A 20,653-nucleotide genomic window follows, 5' to 3' on the forward strand; every position below is an offset into this window, starting at 1 on the left:
TTGAATTCTGGGCTAGGAAACTCTCTGAACTGTATTACCAAAGGTAAAAGTGAGAGTGACCTGTACACCCCACCACCCCAAAGTGAGATAGGCTTCCACATATGCATATAGAGGCACCCCTAAAAGTAAAAAACCCAATTTAACAGAATTCATGCAGAGGTATAAGCCAATGTACACAAACACTCAAGCATGAGGACACCATGGTATCTGCTGATGTGTGGAGTCCTTCAGAAGGCAATCCTTCCCCCAATATTATTTCACATCTACATGTGATCCCTTGCCCCAGCTGATCTGGAGTTTCAGGCTGGGTTGACATAAATATGCAGATGACTTCCAGCTCTATCAGTTGATCGAAGGCTAGACAGACACAGGCAATTTGGCCAGGTGTGTGGGGGCCTTGGTGTAATGGTTTCAAACAGCCAGTTGAAACACAATGCATTGAAGACTGAGTTCCTGAAGTGGGGTGGGGGAGAATCAGAGCTTAGATCCCAACTGCCAAACTTAGATGAGATGAAATTGACACCTACATCTACGGTCAAAAACCTGGGTGAGACTCTGGATGCCTCCCTTTCCATGGAGGACCAGGTTGCAAATACAGCTACAGTGGCATTTTGCCATCTCTGCCAGATTTAAAAGCTGGTCCCCTACATGTCTCGTACTGACCTAATAATGGTGATTCATACAATGGTTACCTTTAGATTAGATTACTGTTCCCTCGCTACACAGGGCTACCTCTGTGGTTCCTCAGCTGGTCCAGAATGTGCTGGCAAGGGTATTTACAGGAATGTCTTTAAGATCACAAATTCAACTTGTACTTCACCAGTTTGCACTAATTACCAGTTGAACAGCAGATCAAATTCAGAGTTTGGGTATTAAAGCCTTAAATGGTCTGGGACCATTGGACTTGCAGGACTGTCTCTCGCAATTTAAGAACATAAGAAAGAGCCTGCTGGATCAGACCAGAGTCCATCTAGTCCAGCACTCTGCTACTCGCAGTGGCCCACCAGATACTTTTGGGAGCTCATATAACTCCCTAAAGCCATCACACTCCACTGGAAGTAATCTGCTGGTGGTCCCTAATACTAGAAGCATATTTCTGTCATCAACCAGAGCCAGAGCTTTTTCGACTCTGGTCCCAGTCTGGTGGAAGTCTCTGTCAGCTGAGACCCAAGCCCTGTGGGATTTAGTACAATTTCACAGAACTTGTAAGGAAGACATGTTCCACCAGGCCTATGGTTGAGGCAAGGCAGCAATGTTTATATCCTTATGAAATTACCTACCCTACCGGTGGGATCCTTTCCCATTTACCTATATTGGTCCTGGTGTATAAGTGAAATGTACCTAGGGTGGGTTAAGCCGTGACAGTTATTGTATTTGTTTCCATCTCCAGTAAGGTGTAAGATGCAACAATAGGTGCCAGGGGTATTTAAACTGAGAAAATGTTATTGGTACCGATAGATGTTTATTTTTCTATAATATTTTTGTATTTGTAAGCTACCCTGAGCCCATCATCAGATGGGGAAGGGCAGGGTGTAAGTCCAATAAAATAAACAATGGAAAGGTACGGAATGAAGCCTGAACAGATTTGTAAATAATCACACTGTTCCAAAGTGTTTCTCGGCAAAATATGAGACTCAAGGAACAGTAAATTCACCTCAAGAGATGGAGTTAGTAGACTGGGTTCAAAGATCGTAAAAAAACACAACACAACAAAACAAAAATGAGAACCTAAAATCTCACCAAATAATTAGTGATGCACATTATCCTGAAAGTGTTTAGCAAGTCCCTTCTTAAGCACCCCACTTCCAAGGCTGTGTTAGCTTCCTGTAGAGAGGACAGGTTCAGCGCTTTAACGAAAATGAGTACTGCTGAAGTGAGAATACTTTCAAACAGGAAGCCTCTTGATGTCTCACCTCACTTTATGCCCTTGTAAGGATCCCTTGCCTTTCCTGGAGTGATTCAAAGTTAGAATTGAGGGGGGGAATAGATGCCACTCTGGTGGAGCTGGAACTTGAAATTTGTTAGTGAGAGCCAGGGTATTACCGTTGAAGTTTGCTAGAAGTCAGAACCATACAAGGTAGCACTGATGGGTTCTAAATATGGCGTACAAGGGAAGAGGAAAATATTGAGACATTTAGGACAAGGCGTTCAGACAACCGTTTTCAGCAGAGACACCCCCTGAAGAGGGGTAACAAGAACAGCCCTCATCCTAGCGACCCCCCAAAATCCGGATGTACTACAGCAATGTGTGTGTGCATGTCAGGCTTGGGGAGAAAAGCAAACATCAAAGCCTCATACAGGTGCATTAGCTTCGTCTCAGAAGGGAGGGACATGACTGGAATGGCAAAGACATTAATAATAATGCATACTGACTAAAGTATAAAATGGACATATAACAATGAAAAGATGAAATGTTAATGGGCATACGTCTGGCATAAATCCAACACAGCTGCTGATTTAGCATATAAAAAAAGAATAAATGGGATTCTCTAAACTGAGCCTAGAATTAGCAGCACTGTGACAACAGAGGGCAGCCTTTCCACAGACACAGAGGACATGGCACCTTGTCCCTTACTAATTGCTTTTGTACTGTAGCTCAGTGAAGGATTGAACATCTCAATTTGCCATTAGAAAAAAATGTAAATGACAGGAGGTTGAGGGGAAGGAGCAAGATCAATATAAATTAGATCCCTTCAGTGTAACACATGTCAACTAGCAGCAGTCTTTTTTTTAAAATGGGGTGTTCAGCTATATGTATGCAAATCTGTTTTTCTTCCTTCAAAAAAGAATGTATGCACACACACACATACAATATTCACTGTATGCTTTAAATTCTGCTCAGTGGATGGTAGCTTTTCTCTTTTATCTGCTTGCTATCGATGAACAGAAAGCCGAAGAAACTAACCGTCCCTCACCTCTATCTAGCAAATGTTACAGCTGCCTTAAATATCATATTCTAACAAAAACACATGATTTAAAACATATGGGATGAATGCAATTTGTGACATTTCAAATAAGAAACATGCATCAAGAATGACATGATTTGAGATAATTGTATCAATTTATATTTTAAAATTAGACATCTGCAGAATGTAACCTATGTGAACCCTGTCCAAGATATTCAGACAGAACACTGATCCATTATTTGGCATTTGGTGAATTTCTGTGTGTTCAATAGGATGAACACAGTTTGCTGAAACAGAAAACTGGCCTCAGTTTAAACCCATTATAAACTACTAGCGGGGCCCGGCCACGCGTTGCTGTGGCAATTGTCCTTCTCATCACAGTCTGCAACCCACACAGATGTCCATGCAGGTCCAATGATCCGCAGTATAGCCTTGTGGGGTGGTCAAATGGAATCCCTCTTTCCCTTTTCAATCCACATTGTTATATGGTGGTGCCTTGTGTTTTTAGTATAAGGTAACCCTTTCCATTCCACAACGGAACTGTCCAGAGTGCGAATCCCGCTGTCCATGAGGCTGGTTGACACGCACAGTCCTGGCTTGGGTAAGGCAGAACTGGGGCAAGCAGGCTATCCCAGTCAGGCAGCAGAGGCAGGGGGGTGAGGCGCTCAGATCGCAGGCCAGCTCCCCTGGGTTCTTAAAGGGCCATGTGCAGCCGGGTTTAGCCAGGCAGTGCTGGTCAGCCTCCACCCTGTGCATTTATTCCTGGCTGGGAGGGGCAAACTCCAGCTCTCTTTTAGTGAAAGAGAGTTTTGTAAGTAATTTCATATGGGTGAGGAAGTGGGTAAGTGGTGGTTGGATGTGAGGGAGGGCAGAGTGAGGTGTGTGAGGATGAGCTGGATGTGTATTGTGTGGTAGCAGTGGGTGAGGCACAGAAAGTGAAAGTTACCTGCGTGTGAGGGGGGGACCCCACCTGACATCTCACACGGCAAAGTGTGTATGTGTTTCACTTCCACTTGTATTACCTAACAGTATTACCTATTTATTGTTTTAACTGCTCATCTCTGCCCATCTGAGCGAACATTCTAAGCCCTCAGGCCACAGACAGGCTGCACGAACATTCTAAGGGTGACAGTTAAACACAGCCAGCTTCATGGCCTGGTGCGCCAGGAAAAAGACGTTTTACCTGGCTCAGGTATGGACTTTTGGCGATTTGAAGGTCTGATTACCTGCCCGCAACAGGGAGGAACGTCATGTGAAAATTTGGGGGTGATCCGTCCAGCCATTTCGGCGTTAGGGAGTGACTAACAAAGTCACTGTTTGCTTTTTATATATATAGATGTTTTGATCCTGGTTGGCAATATTGGTTTGGTAGGTGACTACAGTTTGCCAGTTTAGCTATAACAGCAAACCATGGTTGGCACTAGAGTGAGGTCATAAATTGACACCAAACATGGTGGAGAGAGTGAGGGAGCACAGGACTGCAGAGTTCATACACAGACAATCAAAAGATGGCTTGGTGGTACATCTGAACCACAGACTATTGTTTCCAACAGCTGTACCAACTTCCAAATTCTCTTTTCCTAGATACTTATCGAAACTTGCAAGCCTTTCCTAAATAAAGAAAATGCTTTTTAAAAAATTCAACCTGGCCTTGGAAGCTAGGAATAGGAAGCTACTTAAGGTACAACTATAGGGCAGTTATCTATTCTAAGCCCTTAGGACATAGCAAACAAACATGGAAACTAGACACAGGACAGCAGTCAAAATATTTAAGTAGTAAAAACTTGTACTGTGTTTGGAAGAGGCAAATATTTGGTAATGAACACTGGAAATAGCTACTATGAGCAAAATTAGATTCAGGCTGTTTTCAAATGCCACACAGCAGACGCAGAAGTGCCCTGTTGGATTGGACAAATGATACATCTTGTCCTGTAACCTGTCTGCAGAGAGAAATGAGCAGAGCTTGGTTTGCTTCCCCCTTCCTGAGCCCTACTCTTTGCCTTTCCTTAGCCATCAGTATTCAGTGACATACTTCCATTAAACCTGGCTGTGAGGCACCTGCCACTACCACCTGCTTTCCCTGCACTTCCCTCACTCTTTTCCTGGGTTTCCAGGTTGGATGGGAAGGGTTGGCCTCAGAATAGGTCACAGAGAAGGCAAGTGCCCCACTCTGGCCCCGTCAGGGAGATTCTGCACTGTGAGTCTCCTCTGCCCTATTCCTTCCCGGCCATGCCCCACCCTGCTTTCTTTATGCGGTTGCTCCCCCCATCCCATCCCATCCCATCCCATCCCATCCCATCCCATCCCATCCCATCCCATCCCATCCCATCCCATCCCATCCCATCCCATCCCATCCCATCCCATCCCATCCCATCCCATCCCATCCCATCCCATCCCATCCCATCCCATCCCATCCCATCCCATCCCATCCCAGCCCAGCCCATCCCATCCCAGCCACTCAGTGTTGAGTGACTCTGAGGCCTCCCATCAGGGCTCTAATCAGCCGGGCTGCCTGCCTCCCCAGCCTGCCTCCTCCTACCCATCACCTCCCTCAAGCCTTGCCTCAGATGCTGAGGCATGGCCACTTTTGGGCAGGTATCGCCCACCCTCTTCACTTGCAGTATCGCCTGGCTGTGCTTCCCAGCTGATTAGTGGACCTCTGCTGCGGCCCACCACCTCTGAACCGTCACCACTTGCCTCAGGGCTTCCCACGTCTGCTGGCGGGTCCTGCCTCCCGCCAGCTCACCAGTTCTGTCACTGTAGCCCATCCCAGAGGTATGGCTGGGCTTCAGGCTCCCTGGGCAAGCTGGTGGTGGTGGGGAGGGTTCGTGGGGCAGACAGACCCACATCAGACCCAGTTCAGGACACTGGCTATTTCATTTAGTCATTGTGGCTAATAACTCTTGATAAATTTCATTAATTTGTCTAAATCTATTTTAAGGCATTGGAGATACTCACAAATGTGGTTCCCAAGGGGTGCACAATTCAGTTTCACCATACAAATGCCCAAATGTTGGCTTTTGTGGTTGTTTCCACAGTATCAAACTCTGTGCATGAAAGCACAGTGGATTTACAATAGACTGGAAGCCAAAATTCACTAGTTATTTGCACTCATGGCAATCGTATCCTAGAAAGACTAATCATGGTAATAAAACGTTTCACTTTATATGATACCCATCAGTTACCTAGGAGTAACTGCTTCAAAAGCATCTACAGTTTCTTCTTGGTGAAAACCAGTTGGTTTGGAAGTAAGGCTATCATCCATTTAAACGAAGAGGGATTTAGGAAAGCAATGTGTACTGAGTGATGGACAAAAAGAACACTAATACTATATCTGACAGCTACTGATGGCCAAATGAGGAAGATTCGATTTTTTACCGAATAAGCATTATATCTGGAGTTGTGTGGAAGATGTTTTCCCATTTCAAATTAGGAGAAACGACCCTGTTCACTGGGTTAACCTTCTTTAGCACTTTAAGTATATCTGATCTAGCTTTTGAATGCATGTGCTCTTACATATCAGCATCATTGTCTAGAAACATTACAGAGCAGTTTACTTACATTACAATTAGAAGAACTATCAAAACCTGGGTAAGGACCATCAGGCCAATCAGAAGAGTCCGTGCTGCCTGACTGCCGATGTTGTGCTTCATATTCTTTAAGCTGAAATTAAAGTGACATATATTTAACAATCATTTTATCTCATTCTAATTTTGTTTAAACATTTGCATCTTTTACAGCAGAAAATTACTGTAAAAAGAAAGTGATCTCCCAGAACTATAGATTTCACTCTGTTTATATTATACACTGTTATTGTGATAGTACTTCTTGCCACTTCCCAGAAAATTCAAAAGGAGCACAGACATAGGCTATTCCTCGCAAGTTATTTACAACGTATCTTGTCACCAAATGCTACATTTTTTCCTCCACTTCATTTTTCCTCTGTTGTTTTCCTGAACACTTTTACCACAATGTTTTTTTCCAATCTGTATTCAAACCATCTTCTCTTGAGCATGCAATCATGTTGAAATTGTCCCACCAAACACCTGACCCTTATCCATGCTGCCATGTGGTCCCCCAATCTCCCCTTCAATCATTTTCAAAAGGATTTTTTTAAAAAAAATCTGTATCACTTTAATAATGTAACATAAAGGCAAAGGCACAAACCAGGTTGAAAAGATCAGCTTTGACAATTGCATCAGAAATGAATGATGTCATGTTAAGGTGAAGAGACACTGTGTCTGCAATTGGAGTGAGTGAAATTAACAACAGAAGCTGCTTTTGCAGGAGGCAATTGACAAGTGACTGCTGCAGTAAAGCACCATCCTTGCTGCAGGAGTTGCTTGTCAATTTCTTCCTGCAAAAGCAAATTCCATTATCAACGTGATATTGCGCATTCAGGATGAAATGGACAAAGCTGATACAATCGACCTGGCTTGAGCCTGTGCCCTTACACTGCATCACTAATGCAATAAGAGAAAAAATATTTTTAAATTCCTTTCAAAAATGGAGGACGAGGGGGAGGAGAAAATGTCTGAAAGCGAGGATTGTTTCTTCTGTGTCATGGATGACATCCCATCACCATTGGGAATAATACATTTTCAGAAGTAGCATGTGGAATAAAGACAACAGAAGAGACAGGAGAGAATACAATGGGGGGAGGGGAATGGAGATGTACAGGATGATTTCACAGAAAACACTTCCAAGACACAAGGTTTGACCACTAGGACAATCTATGGTAAGCTGTGCATATGGAAAAGGCCACAGATATGGGTGTTTGTGTATGTGGAACAACTTAGAGTCTACACAGAAATAAGCCCTGTTTTATACAGTGACTTTTACTCCCATAACAGTATTGGTAAGGGTGCAGCCTCAGTTTCCTAGAAAGGAACTAATGTTTATATTTTCCAAGAAGGAGTACTAATGGGCAAATGTGTAAATTAGGGGAGAACATCATCCCTCTTGAAGTTAATGGAGAGAAAGGTAAGTGTGAACTAAATTTTAGCTTTAAAGCATGACTGCAAGGTCGACAGCACCTTTAACAGCAGGGTTGCTGAGTGTTTATGCTTATTTAAGCTATGATGCAATTTACACATATATTCATATTCATCTATATATAGATACACACATACATGCAGATACACACATGTGTATATGTTTGTGAGTACCACTTAGCTGATCAGTAAAAGCACACTTGGAACACTGGAATTTGACAATGACTACCGTAATCACAACCCTGGCTTACTTCAGAGCTATGTGCCCGGACACATTCTAGCCTCCCTCTGGCCATTTCTGCACGGCCACGATGGGGGTTGGGTCGGCGTACATGACAAACGGTCCCAGAAACCACCGTCTCTGTGGCTTCCGGCGCGTCGCCGAGGCCTGGGGACACGCCCCCCCTGCCCTGTGCAACAGCTCCGGCGTCGCAGGGCAGGAGGGGTGTGTCCCCAGGCCTCGGCGACGCGTCGGATGGCCACAGAGACAGTAGGTCGACCGGTCAGAGGAGGGAGGGATGGCGCCTTCGAGCTGCTGCCGTTCGCACGGCAGTGGCTCAAAGCCGCCATTTTCCGTAAACCTTGCTGTGTGAACAGCTCCCCAGGGACGCCGTTTTTGCCATCCCCAGGGCGCTGTTAATGGCCCGTGCGGAAAGGGCTACTGACAAGTTCAGGAAGTTATATCTTTTCTAACCTTATTTCTTCTAAGTTCCCAAAGGCATGAAATCATCAACCAGAGTCCCCCATGTTGTTTTGTTCCCAGTAATTATGGCAGTTCGCTCACATAACTCAGGTTTAATTGTTTATTGATTCTGCTGATGTTTTATGGTTGTAGTGGTTTTAAGCGTTTTACTGCTGTTTGTTTATTGTTTTATTGATTGTATGCTGCCCTGAGCCCTTTTTTGGGATGGGCGGCCTAGAAATATAAATAAGTAAATAAGTAAGTAAGTAAGTAAATAAATAAATAAAAGAAAGTTAAGTAAAGAAAGAACTATTTCCAATACATACCCTGGCAAGTGCTTCCTCAATAGTGATCATCTTTTCCTTAACCATCATCATTAGCTGGATCCGCTCCTCATCACTCATTGTGATCTCACTGGCCACGTAACCAACATCTTCTCCTGAAGGAAGATAAAAAAAATTGAATAATAAATATTTTACAAAGCAAAATCAAGTGTACCACTGAATTATGATCTCCTCTGTGTTCTGATCTTGGTTTCAAAGTTAGTCAAGTTATCTAGGTTAACGTTAATCTATATTTTGAGGGACATGCCAATATTTTTATTTGAAAACAGGAACAATGAGAAACCCATTTCTCTCCAGTGACCTATTTCGCTTTCTCAGATCAATACAGCTTACAAAGAAGGCATGGCCTAGAATACATTTATTATGACTCAAAATCATTGCAGAAAATGGCAGAACAGCAAAAGAGAAGTTTATCTAAACCCTGATATGCTGGTAGTTTTAAAAAAGCTTTTTTTTTGCATTTTGAAGATGTTTCTTTTACATTTAATACAGATGTACTGTATTTACTGTGTCTCATATCTTAGGAAGTGTTTATATTTGACAGGATAATATAGCAAATGGCTGTGGCATAAAATGGCACTTTACCTAAATCCTGAGCTTAGGATAGAAGAATTGCTGCATTTTAATATAGTACATTGTTGCTCAGCTTGCACTCAAAGAAAAGAAGCAAGATGCAGCTGATGGTTGTTTCAATAGAGTTAAATTAAATCTCAACAAATATACATTTATCCACAATATTTTTACATAAATAACATGCATTTAAAAATTATTAGGAAAAAATTTAATGTTCCAGTGATAATGCACATGATAATTACTGGGGATGGGAGTGCACAACTTGACCAATATCAGAAATGTTTGTTATTCAGACATTTTCTTCCTAAATAGCCACACTATTCAGCCCAATTTGACTCAGTAAACTTTATCCATCATGTTATTTACCTAAAGAAGAGAAATATCATTCACTTATGTAACTGTGTCGAATAGTGAGCATAAATCACATATTAAGTAAATAAGTGTGGATACCATCCAACACTATTAATGTCAATAATACTAAAAATCCACACAGATAATTTAACTGAATGTAAGATTTTCAGTAAATTAATTATTATAGTCCTCAGATAACTCAAGTATCACTTGATTTAACAGAAAGCAGAGTATGTCACAGAGTAGTTGGAAAATCTCTAATATATCAGATGAAGTTGTGAGAAAATTCTTATTTTCCTTGAAATTTTTAATTATTTTGATCAACTAATATACACCCTAAATTTAGATAATGTTTAAACACTTATGTACTATAATACCATCCATGCGTAAAATTAACATTATCCAAACAGTGTTTGAGATATTTCAAATTATCCAAATAAGTTTTAATGAAGTGTGAAGACATCTCAAATGTAAGATGAAGCCAGAAAAGTAAATATCAGCATAGACGTCTCTTGATGTTGGCAAGCTGTATTATGTTCTGTATGTGTGTATTACACATACCCAGAAGCAGAAGGAAGGAGAGAAAGTTTACATATACCTAGCGGTGTGGAAAACTCAGCATTCATGCTGCAGTCACTTGGCCACCATCTGGTTTTTCAGTTCATTGTCAAACAGCAGGAGGAAAAAACGGACATCTTAGAGATATCCAGTCCTCACAGTTCAGACTCAAGCAATAAATGACTGAATACATACCATTATTTGATGTATATTGGTTTTCAAAATTGCTTCACTCATGCTACAGGATGCTTGCTCTTTTCTACTGCTATAGACAGACTAACATGGCTACCAATCTTTCGTAAATGGTTTGTAACTGTAATTAAGTTCACCAGGGTTCCCTTTACTGTGACTGCACTCAGGATCTCAGTCTGTAACCTTAATTTTAAGCATACTTAAGTCACATTTGAGTTCTGAGAAATACCGAATGAACAAACAGCCAGAACTGAAGGTATTGTTGAAGGCTTCTATCAATGAGCCGGTTTCAACTGAGCCTCTTGTGGAGTTTTCCGGGTTGTGTGGATGTTCAGGGATTTTGTTCCTGACAAAGGCTTAGATCTGTGGCTGGCATCTTCAGAGGTGTATCACAGAGAAAAGTCTGTTTTACACTGTGTCTAAGTGAGAAGACACTGTGTCTCAGACACAGTGTGAAACAGACTTTTCTCTGTGATACACCTCTGAAGATGCCAGCCACAGATGCAGGCAAAACGTTAGGAACAAAATCCACCAGACCATGGCCACACAGTCCGGAAAACTCACCATAACCAGAACTGAAGATGTTTCTCTACACTGATACAATTTAGCTGTGTGACCTGACCATTACCTTCAACCCTGGCTAAACCTGAAATTAATATGGAAGGGTTCTGAATAATGCTACATCTCCAGAAAAGGTTTGGAAAGCCACAGCATATGAAGCAACTTTCTAAAACTGCAGGAATAATATTGAACAAACAAGTACCATCAGGGAACTGAGGCCATTTCTGTAAACTTATTTAGCAACGTATATTCAGGTTAAAGACTCATTAGCTTTAAGGAGCTCCTTAAGACATTAAAGCATGGACTTATAGTAGACCAACGTTTTAAAATGTGTACCTTTTGAAGACTGCCTCATTAGCCCCTTCTGATTCTTTCGGAAATTTTGCCAGAAATACTTGTTCTTCTTTTTCCAATCTGCTTTACCTATTGGGAAACACAGAAAAAAAATAAGCATTTTACTTGTTTAAAAATGTGCAATCAATATTTTTTTATCGTCACTTTCCTTTTTCCTAGTTATTTTTCTTTTTCTGAATTTGGCTGGCAAAAATGTCAATGTTAATGTAGCTGTTGAAGTCAACATCAAACCCTACAATATAATTGCATTTTCTACATTTTCTCTCTCTCTTAGAGGAAGCTAATTTAGTAGCGGGTGTTGCTAGACTCAGTGGTGTAGTGTCCATGGGATGGGGGGGGGTGCGATGCCTTGGGCGGAGCAACGGTGACCGCGTAGTCAGGCCATCGAGGGGACATTCCAGGGCAGGGCGAGTGACACGGTGGCAGGGGCATAGGGCAGGCGTGCATCCTGGGCACGGTTTCCCCTCACCCTGCCCCTGGCTAGACTATTATTTATTTTTGAGATTCAAATTATTTGTGCACTTTTTTAGTTACTTGCATTTAAAGTCAAGTTGGAATATAAAACAACTAAGTCAGAATGGCTCAGAGAATCTGACCCTGTCAAATGAGATAATTTTTAAAGGATAGAAGGAGGAGGACAGGGTAGTTTGTATCTCATATTTGCATTTCCAGAGATTAAACACCTCTCTCTCCTAACTTTGTCCAGCTAGCAATAGATAAAATGTCCAAGGAAATGCTATTTGAAAGGGAAATACTAGTACAATAATCCTTACTGATCAAAAAAAAAATCTTTTTGTGAGGAATGTTTTTCCTGGAGTAGGAAAACAAATTATTCCAAGAGGATTGTAAACAATGAGATAGGTCATCCAAAATGGTCTTCGAAAGAGCAAAAAGTACTACATCAGATGAAATATACTAACCTATAGAACTTTCTTCAGAACTTGATTTATGAAGGGAGAGCCTAAAACACAAAAGAGAGACAGAGTAATTGCAGCAAACTTCGCATGTCCCATAGGAGCTGTCTAGTTACAGTAAGCAAGGATCTGGAGAATGCAGAATGGCCCACTCTCCTTCTTTGATTGCACACTGCAGCCAGTATCTGTCTCTGAGCTCCAGCCACACTTATACAGAGGCATTAGCTCAGCTCCAGTCAGAAAGCTCTGAAACAAGCTTCCTGTGACTGATGCAGAAAGATATGTATGGAGGACAAAAGAGTTAAAGTTACAGGGTCAAAGGAGAACATGTGGAAGAATGTCCTTTACTCTCCCCTCCCCCTTCCTGTAAGCCTCACAGAAAATGAGCAGAGCAACTTCTCAAAAAGGCCTTGGTACTACAAAATATACACTACGTATTTAATCCTACAGTTGGCTCCTACATCTGCAGCCTTGTCTCTGCAAGAGCCACAATATTTTTATGGGAAGTTGTCTATTTGGTACCTGGAGTTTAAAATCAGATGCAGGATATTGAAATCAAGGGTTGACTAGCAATATATCAAATAATATCAATTGTTAGCATAATATAATAAGTAAATAACTGTTATTATATATTGTTTTGGAGAACAGGGCACATTAAGCCTGCCTTCTCACCCCACCCCTGGCAAGTTTTATAGGAAGTACTATGAGTTGGAGCATCCAGGCCCATGAAACAAGTGTTCTTAGCTCCTTTTGTAGTACTGCTATTTTCTACCTTCACTCCACAATGTCTAAGCATTTCTCCCTCATGAAAGGAAAAGAGCTTGTAGTCAGGTGGCCCAACCAGAGGTGGAGCTACCAGGGGGCCGAGGTGTGTGCGTTGCGCCGGGTGTGCGCCGGGGGCCGGGAAATCGCCCCCGCCCCCCTGAGGCATCCCCCTCTTGCCCCCCACCTTTGTGAAATAGTGCAGGCTGGAGAAGTGGCCTGTTCCCTTCAGGCTGAAAATAGCCTGGTGGGAACTACACTTCCAAGACGAAGAAGAAGAAGAAGAAGAAGAAGAAGAGTAGTAGTAGTAGTAGTAGTAGTAGTAGTAGTAGTAGTAGTAGTAGTAGTAGTAGTTTGGATTTATATCCCCCCCTTTCTCTCCTGCAGGAGACTCAAAGGGGCTTACAATCTCCTTGCCCTTCCCCCCTCACAACAAACACCCTGTGAGGTAGGTGGGGCTGAGAGCTCCGAGAAGCTGTGACTAGCCCAAGGTCACCCAGCTGGCGTGTGTGGGAGTGTGCGGGCTAATCTGAATTCCCCAGAGAAGCCTCCACAGCGCAGGCAGCAGAGCTGGGAATCAAACCCGGTTCCTCCAGATTAGATACACGAGCTCTTAACCTTCTACGCCACAAGACAAAAGCCATAAAAGCTACCCCCACCACCATGTACTGAACCAAAGCACCAGATACAGAACAACTGAATGCTGTGGGATTATTCCCTGCCATGCTTTTACACTAGTTTGTAACGAAATACGACACACTAGAAAGAATTTATTAGCAACCCTGACAAAAAATAACGGCCCCAGAATCAACTGGTCTGTAATTGCGACAGGGGGCAGGGCACATGGTGAGCTCCGGAGCAGTGAGCATGCGTGTCCTGGGCCAGCTGAGCCACACCTGGCCCGATTGTGTGATGCACACAAGTGTTAGGGGTGGAGCACACTCCCTATACATTAGGCAGCACGCAGTTGCTCCGGCGTTCTTCGACGCCTTGAGCAAACTGACCCACCATCCCTATTTGGGCAGGGTTTTTGGTGCTGCTCATTTGTCGCAGCCTTGGCGGTTTGGGCAGAGGAGCACATCTTTAGGGGGAGGCCAAGCTTGCGGGCCAGTCCTCCCCGTGGTTGGGGGACTCTATAAGAGGCTTGGGGTGGGGCGGGATCATGGCGCATGCCGTGGAGGCCTCTGCAATTTGATCCTGACACCCCAGCAGAAAGGGGGCCACAGCGGGCAGGCACCCAGGTGGCCCAGTATCTCCTGCCCTCCCCAATATGGATTGGGGTGTGGTGCTGGGGTCTGCCAGGGGTGTTGACTGGCCACAATATGGATGTGTTCCTCTTGCTTGCCCAGCTTCTGCCTCAATGAAAGGGCTGAAGCCCAATTTAATTCCAAGACTTGTCCTGTGGTTATTTCACCAGAAGGAAGCTCTGCACATCTGGGCGCAATATAATTTAAACAAACCTGCTTCAATTTAATTTCAACTTTCCTGCAAAATAATGATATATACTATGAACTTGTGTACTGTTAACACACACACAGTCTGTAAAACAAGAGGATTATTTCAAATTATATGCCCTGTTTTTCAGAATGTGAAATACTATGTGATCTGCATTTTCTGGGATTAACAGCAGAGGGCACTGCGGAGGTTGGGGGGGGGGTAGAAGAAGCAGAATTGGTTTTTATACTACTCTTTTCTCTCCCTTAAGGAGTCTCCAAGTGGCTTACAATTGCAATCCCTTCCTTTCCCCACAACAGCCACTTTGTGAGGTAAGTCTGAGAGAGTTTTGAGAGAACTGTGACTGGTCCAACGTTTATTATTATTATGATGATTATTATTCAGCGACAACGGCACAAACTAGCTGAGGTCATCCCAATGGTAATTAGCACCCTGGGCGCCATTCCGAAAGCACTAGGGTGGCAATTGAAACATCTTCAAATCGACGATTCAGAAGGCAGCCCTGCTGCGATCTGCACGAATACTACGCTGATACATTACAATGTCCTAGGCCTCTGGGTGAGGCTCAAATTGTAATGTAAGACCAACAACCAGCTAAAGAACTGACATCTGTGATATCAAACAAAATTTAATAATAATAATAATAATTGAATTTATATACTGAATGGTAGTTAAGCTGCTCTTACATGCTACACCAATCTGGCTCTTTAAATCATTCACTATTAACTGATATCAAACTGTATTTTGTTTTAGATCAGCACACAATGTAAAAGATCCAAGTCATCCAAGCCAACAGTTTATAAGCTTGCAAAACATAATTATCAATTTGCAGAGACATCATGAAAGGGGAAATGATAGCATGAAGTTTAATTTTGATTCAGTAAACTCATCCAAGCAGAGGCACTAGCAAGACAGCTTGGATGGGGCAAATCATCTTTCTTCTTCAGCCTGATTAGAAATTTAATCTAGAGCAGCCAACAGGCAGCCAACTGATACAACCAAATTCCAGATCTGGGCTGCACCAGGAAGACGGCCATTGCTAGTTTCCTTACTCATGCAGTTTACACTTGGGACAGCTTGTAAAAAGAAAATTAATGACCTGGGTGGGTTCACAGCACTAGCAGCCAAATGCTTGATTGTTCAGAAGGAGCTCAAAGAATAGACACAGAGGAACAAAATATCTCTCTCCTTCTTGGCCTTCGTCCCTGAAAGCAGCATTTGAAGCACTATTTGAAAGGTAGATGTGTAAGGAATATAAAGAATTCAGTTATTTTGTGAATATTCACACTGGTTAATTTCTTATATGCAGTGGTGGGATTCAAATATGGTGCAGTCAATATTATAAAACCTGTAACTTCTTCATAGCTGGATGTAGCCATAACCACAGAAATAAATACTGAAAAAGGCTAGAGGATGGGGCGGTATAAAAGTTTAATAAATAAATAAATAAATAAAAATAAAAAGTGTTGCCGTAGACAACAAAAAAAATATAAGAAAGAAATACTTGCAATGCATAGTTCTACTCTTACTACATTAATGTATCTACATAATGGCTCTCAGATTCGACAGTACCATAAAATGGCACAGGAATTACTTCCAGGAATGAAACTAATACAAGAAAACAAGTTATGGAAGTGGGGAAAAATCACATGCCCACAGAAGTCAATATCTTCTTTAGCTGTAAAATAAAATTCCATGTCATCTGTTTTCCAGAGGATTATACAGACTTTTCGGTTTCTAAAAGACTGCAGTTTCCCTGATAAAAATATGATTATTGTGTAGATTTCTCCCTGTGTTTTAAAATGCAGCCAAGTCACTTCCGACCCTATGAATCAATCCTATGAATCAATGTCTTCCAAAATGTCCTATTGTTATCAGCCTTGCTCAGGTCTTGCAAATTGAGGGCCGCAGCTTTCGACTGACTCTATAAATGATGCCACAGCTCACCGTTTGCAAGACCTGTCAACAATAGCACAGTTGGGAGGGCAATGATTCATAGGGTCGCCTTGAGTCAGAAGTGACTTGATGGCACAACACACACACACCCAGAACTCTACACAATAATCATACATTTATCTGGGAAGCCGTAGTCTTTTAGAAACTGAAAAATCTGGAAGATCTTCCAGAAAGCAGATGACATGGAATTTTATTTCACAGCTAGAGAAGATATTGACTTCCAGAGTTCAGATTAAAAAAAATGTTTCCTTGCGTAAATTGTATTCATTTTTATGTATTTAAAATATCTATTAGCCACCTTCCTACCTTGTGGAACTCATGGCATCTTACAACGTATGTAAAACAATGATAAAAATTCATTGAAGAACACAATTGACAGGGAGTCTCTTTCACATGGACCTACATGGAGCAAAAACTAAACACTAGCCATACGTCATCTTAACAATTTATCAGAAGATTCTATTTGTTGCCAGTAAGAATGATCCAACTGTTTTCCAGATAACTGAGTAGAGTTGGATTCATCAGAAGATACCCAGGAGATATGTGATTAGGTCACCAGTGTGTGTGAATGTGTTTTAGTGAGCCATGGAGGATGCTTTCATGATTGATGAAATGACACTAGAGATCTTTTTCTATATTTCCCCAAGGTTAAACCACCCCTGACACCCCTGGGGGACAGGACACATTCGGTTGTATCTAGTGATCTTTTAAGCATATAAATGGCATTGACAATATCATAAACTGATTTTTTTTAAAGTATATCAAGAATTATTGTGATATACTTGAGGTTGCAGCATCCTGCAAGCAGCATTTAAGGACATATTTCTAAGCAACCAGGGATAGAATTATGCTGCCAGGGAAGTAAGAAGGGATGGCTACTCCTGCTCCTGAAGAAACTCTTCCTCTCCATGGTTCCAGGTGCTACTCCTGCATGTGCTGTACAAACCAAATCCAAAGCTGCAAAATGACAGGTGTTAAGATTCTCTCTCCTGCTGCCTCCCTCTTTCTTGCCAGACCCAAATGAATAGGAATTCATGTTTCAATAAGAGTATCATGAAGCATAAAAGCAGCAATTTTTAAAAAACACTTCGTGTACATTATTTCAGTAGCCCTTAAAGCTTCCCATATAAGGCAGGACAGTATTATTATCCCTGTTGCTGCCTAAGGTCACTTTGTGAATTTGGGCCAAGAAGCAAATTTTGCCCCAAGAATTTTTGGATTATCAGATCAATTTGCTACTGGGTCTCCATTCAGAACTTCACTGGCAGTATTCAAGATAGCAACATATGAAAGAGAGGTATGAATTCTGCTGGCTCCAAAATACTTACCAGATGCGAAACTTTCTCTTTTTGCAAACTGCACATACTGATATTTGGTACTAAGAAAACCTAAGTAATCTGAGGCAAGGCATCACTCTGCAAATTGGCATTCTATAAAAGTAGGCTTTTTCCTGAGATATGTGAATGATCAAATACTGGACTTCTTAAATGTACGGAAGAAGGAATTTATGGTTGCTGAGAATAGCCTTTTGTTTGATTTGACAATTATGCTGCTTTGACTCTACAGAACCTGCAGCTTCTTCATGAATGTGCTCTGGGCATGATTTGTGCTCTTCCATTCATAGACCGACAACTCGTCCTGAAACTTAATGATGCAGTGACACTTGGCAGAAGTTTCAGGGCTGATGTCTGAAAAGCAGCCAAATGCCATTACTCCGCCGCTTTGGTCTTTTGGTTTTGCTATGCTCTGATGTACAGCTTCATTAGCAGTCTTCCAAATGAAATGCACTCCAAGGCACATCGTAAAAGGACTCACCAGAAAAAAATTCACGCGTGGAAGAAAATAACAATAGGATACATGGCAAATTAGAGATTATGAGGGAGGAAGAGACCAGTTTGCTATCAAATCCCGCCTGTGACAGAAATGTCCAAAACTGTAATGTTTGATTTCTGTCAATACTAATTCTAGCTCTATGCCTAAAACCTTCATGGAGGAAAGGTGACAAGATTAAATAAGCAGTACATTGTTTAATTTCCGGCAATGCAGCTGGTTGCTCAGGAACATCTACAGGATAACCAAGGATGCAAATAGGTTATTCACAAAATCCCACTGTATTAACAGCACAGCCATTGCTTTCGTATTAGTAGCAGAGCTGTTGTTTTTGTATGTGCACCTTCCTAATTACAGTCAAATACAAGGAATATGGAAAAGAAAACAATATGCTGTTAGCCAGTAGTTCATTTCCAGTTTTACATTCTTAGGGAATCACTGCCACATTTACACAGAGCATGTGGAGCAACACTGCAAGTGGGAATAAATTTGAAGGATACAAAACTCTTCTTGGTTGGATGGGAGTATTTTTCCGTAAAAACCAAGGAACAGTGTTATGGGCATTTTTGTTTGTTTGTTTTGCTTCAAAACTATTACAGTCTTGGCTATGTAGCCTTAGAAATCGACCCTTTCAGCGTACAACAGACCATTCCCACCTCACTGTTGCCGCCACCTGTTCTCCCCCTTTTTAAAGCTGTGACCATTCTGACAGAAGGATGCATTGCTCATTTCACAAACAAGTTTTTGGCTCCCCTTCCACTGAAACAGCAAGGCTTCCATTTTATCAGATCTGGCATAATTCTCGTTTCTGATAAATGCATTTTTGGGGATTGTTTTGCATACACAGAGGTTGATTTTACAAGACACAGAGCCCGTTTGTGCCCTGGAATGTGAAATGAGCTTGAGTTAGTGCAATACACACAACAATAAAGGGAAATAAACAGCACCATGTGCCACTTTTACGAATGTGCTGTTGATTTCTGAAAGACCAGAGGTTTCCTCAACAAAACAAAGAGAAACTGAAAACGAGATTGTCCTGATGGATTTTTATTTTGCTATGACAATCATGAATGCAGATGTACTTGAAATATACCCAGACCTCGTTTACTGCCTTCAAAATGCACAGGTGCCTAACTCAGTCATAAAAATTAAACAATGGCTACTAAAAAATGGCTATAAATTTATTGTGCTCTAGAATCTCTTCCAAATGACTATTTACAAACTATGCACCAGATAGCCTGGCGCAAAACGACTGCATTTATTTGGATTGCTGAATGCCCCAGTACAAAAGCCTTTTGCTTGCTTCCTTTTAAGGTTGTTTGTTTATCTGCCTACATTACGCAGTGGTGCGAAATCCAACTACTGTGAAACTGACACCTTTATGACTGGGCTGTCTAGGAAACAATTTATTTAAGGGAGGATGACATTACGAATAAAATGGACCTTTAGTGTTCCTATCAAGATTTGCATGAACCTGAAGGCTGAGAGGTTCTGACCTTGTTGGCATCAGTGTGAGAAAGAAGAAAAGCAGAGGGGGTCCCATTCAATTATCTGCTCATTATGTCTCCATAGCAATGGCTCTCCCAGGAGGTCAAAACTTTCTCATCAGTGACAAAATTGCCACTCTCCTTCTGCTTTTCCTTGCCCCTACCCTATATACTACTGCCATGTTGAATGCATTTGCTTTATGTAGTACAAGTACTTGCATAAGTTTACCGTACATGCAACTTGAGTAGTAAACACAGCAAGTGCCTTAGAGTGCAATGTTTTCTGCATCCAACATATCCCTAGGAGATTATATCAGTATCATCTACACCTCTGTTTTAGACAGAATGGGAGAATCTATTGACTAAACTGGTAAAGTCCCTTTGCTCTATACCAGGGGTAGGGAACCTGCGGCTTGAGAGCCGCATGCAGCTCTTCTGCCCTTGCACTGTGGCTCCACAAGCCAAGCTGCCGGCCCCATCCATTGGCTGGGCCGCGCCGCGGGCTTCCCCTCTCGCCCGCCCCGTTGGAGCGGGGCGGGCACTTTCGCTGGCTTCATCCTTGCCCGCCCTGCAGGTAGCAGGGCGGGTGCATCCATGCGCTTCTCAGAATGAGTAGAGTAAAAGGTTAAAAAACCCCCCTATATATATAGTGTTATCTTTATTTTAAATGTCAAAAATTATTTGTGGCTCCAAGTGTTTTCTTTTCCCGTGGAAAACGGGTCCAAATGGCTCTT

The 20,653-nt window shown here is 42.1% G+C and overlaps 1 protein-coding gene across 2 annotated transcripts in view; it reads right to left on the reverse strand.

Annotated features, from left to right (window-relative positions):
• The window catches only part of SASH1 (SAM and SH3 domain containing 1), an 87,441-nt gene that overhangs the window by 57,616 nt on the left and 9,172 nt on the right, over positions 1-20,653 (reverse strand). Inside the window, exons 3-6 of one of the 2 annotated variants that reach the window (XM_048489068.1) lie at positions 12,436-12,476; positions 11,498-11,584; positions 8,909-9,021; positions 6,468-6,569 (exon numbers count right to left, since the gene is read on the reverse strand). In XM_048489068.1, the coding sequence (XP_048345025.1) occupies positions 6,468-6,569; positions 8,909-9,021; positions 11,498-11,516 (234 nt within the window). In that variant the 5' untranslated portion in view covers positions 11,517-11,584; positions 12,436-12,476. Of the gene's footprint in view, positions 1-6,467; positions 6,570-8,908; positions 9,022-11,497; positions 11,972-12,435; positions 12,477-20,653 lie in introns of those variants that run through there. The other variant, XM_048489060.1, reaches the window with a different exon arrangement.

This window comes from Sphaerodactylus townsendi, linkage group LG01 (genome assembly GCF_021028975.2).
Source record: "Sphaerodactylus townsendi isolate TG3544 linkage group LG01, MPM_Stown_v2.3, whole genome shotgun sequence".
Lineage (NCBI taxonomy): Eukaryota > Metazoa > Chordata > Lepidosauria > Squamata > Sphaerodactylidae > Sphaerodactylus > Sphaerodactylus townsendi.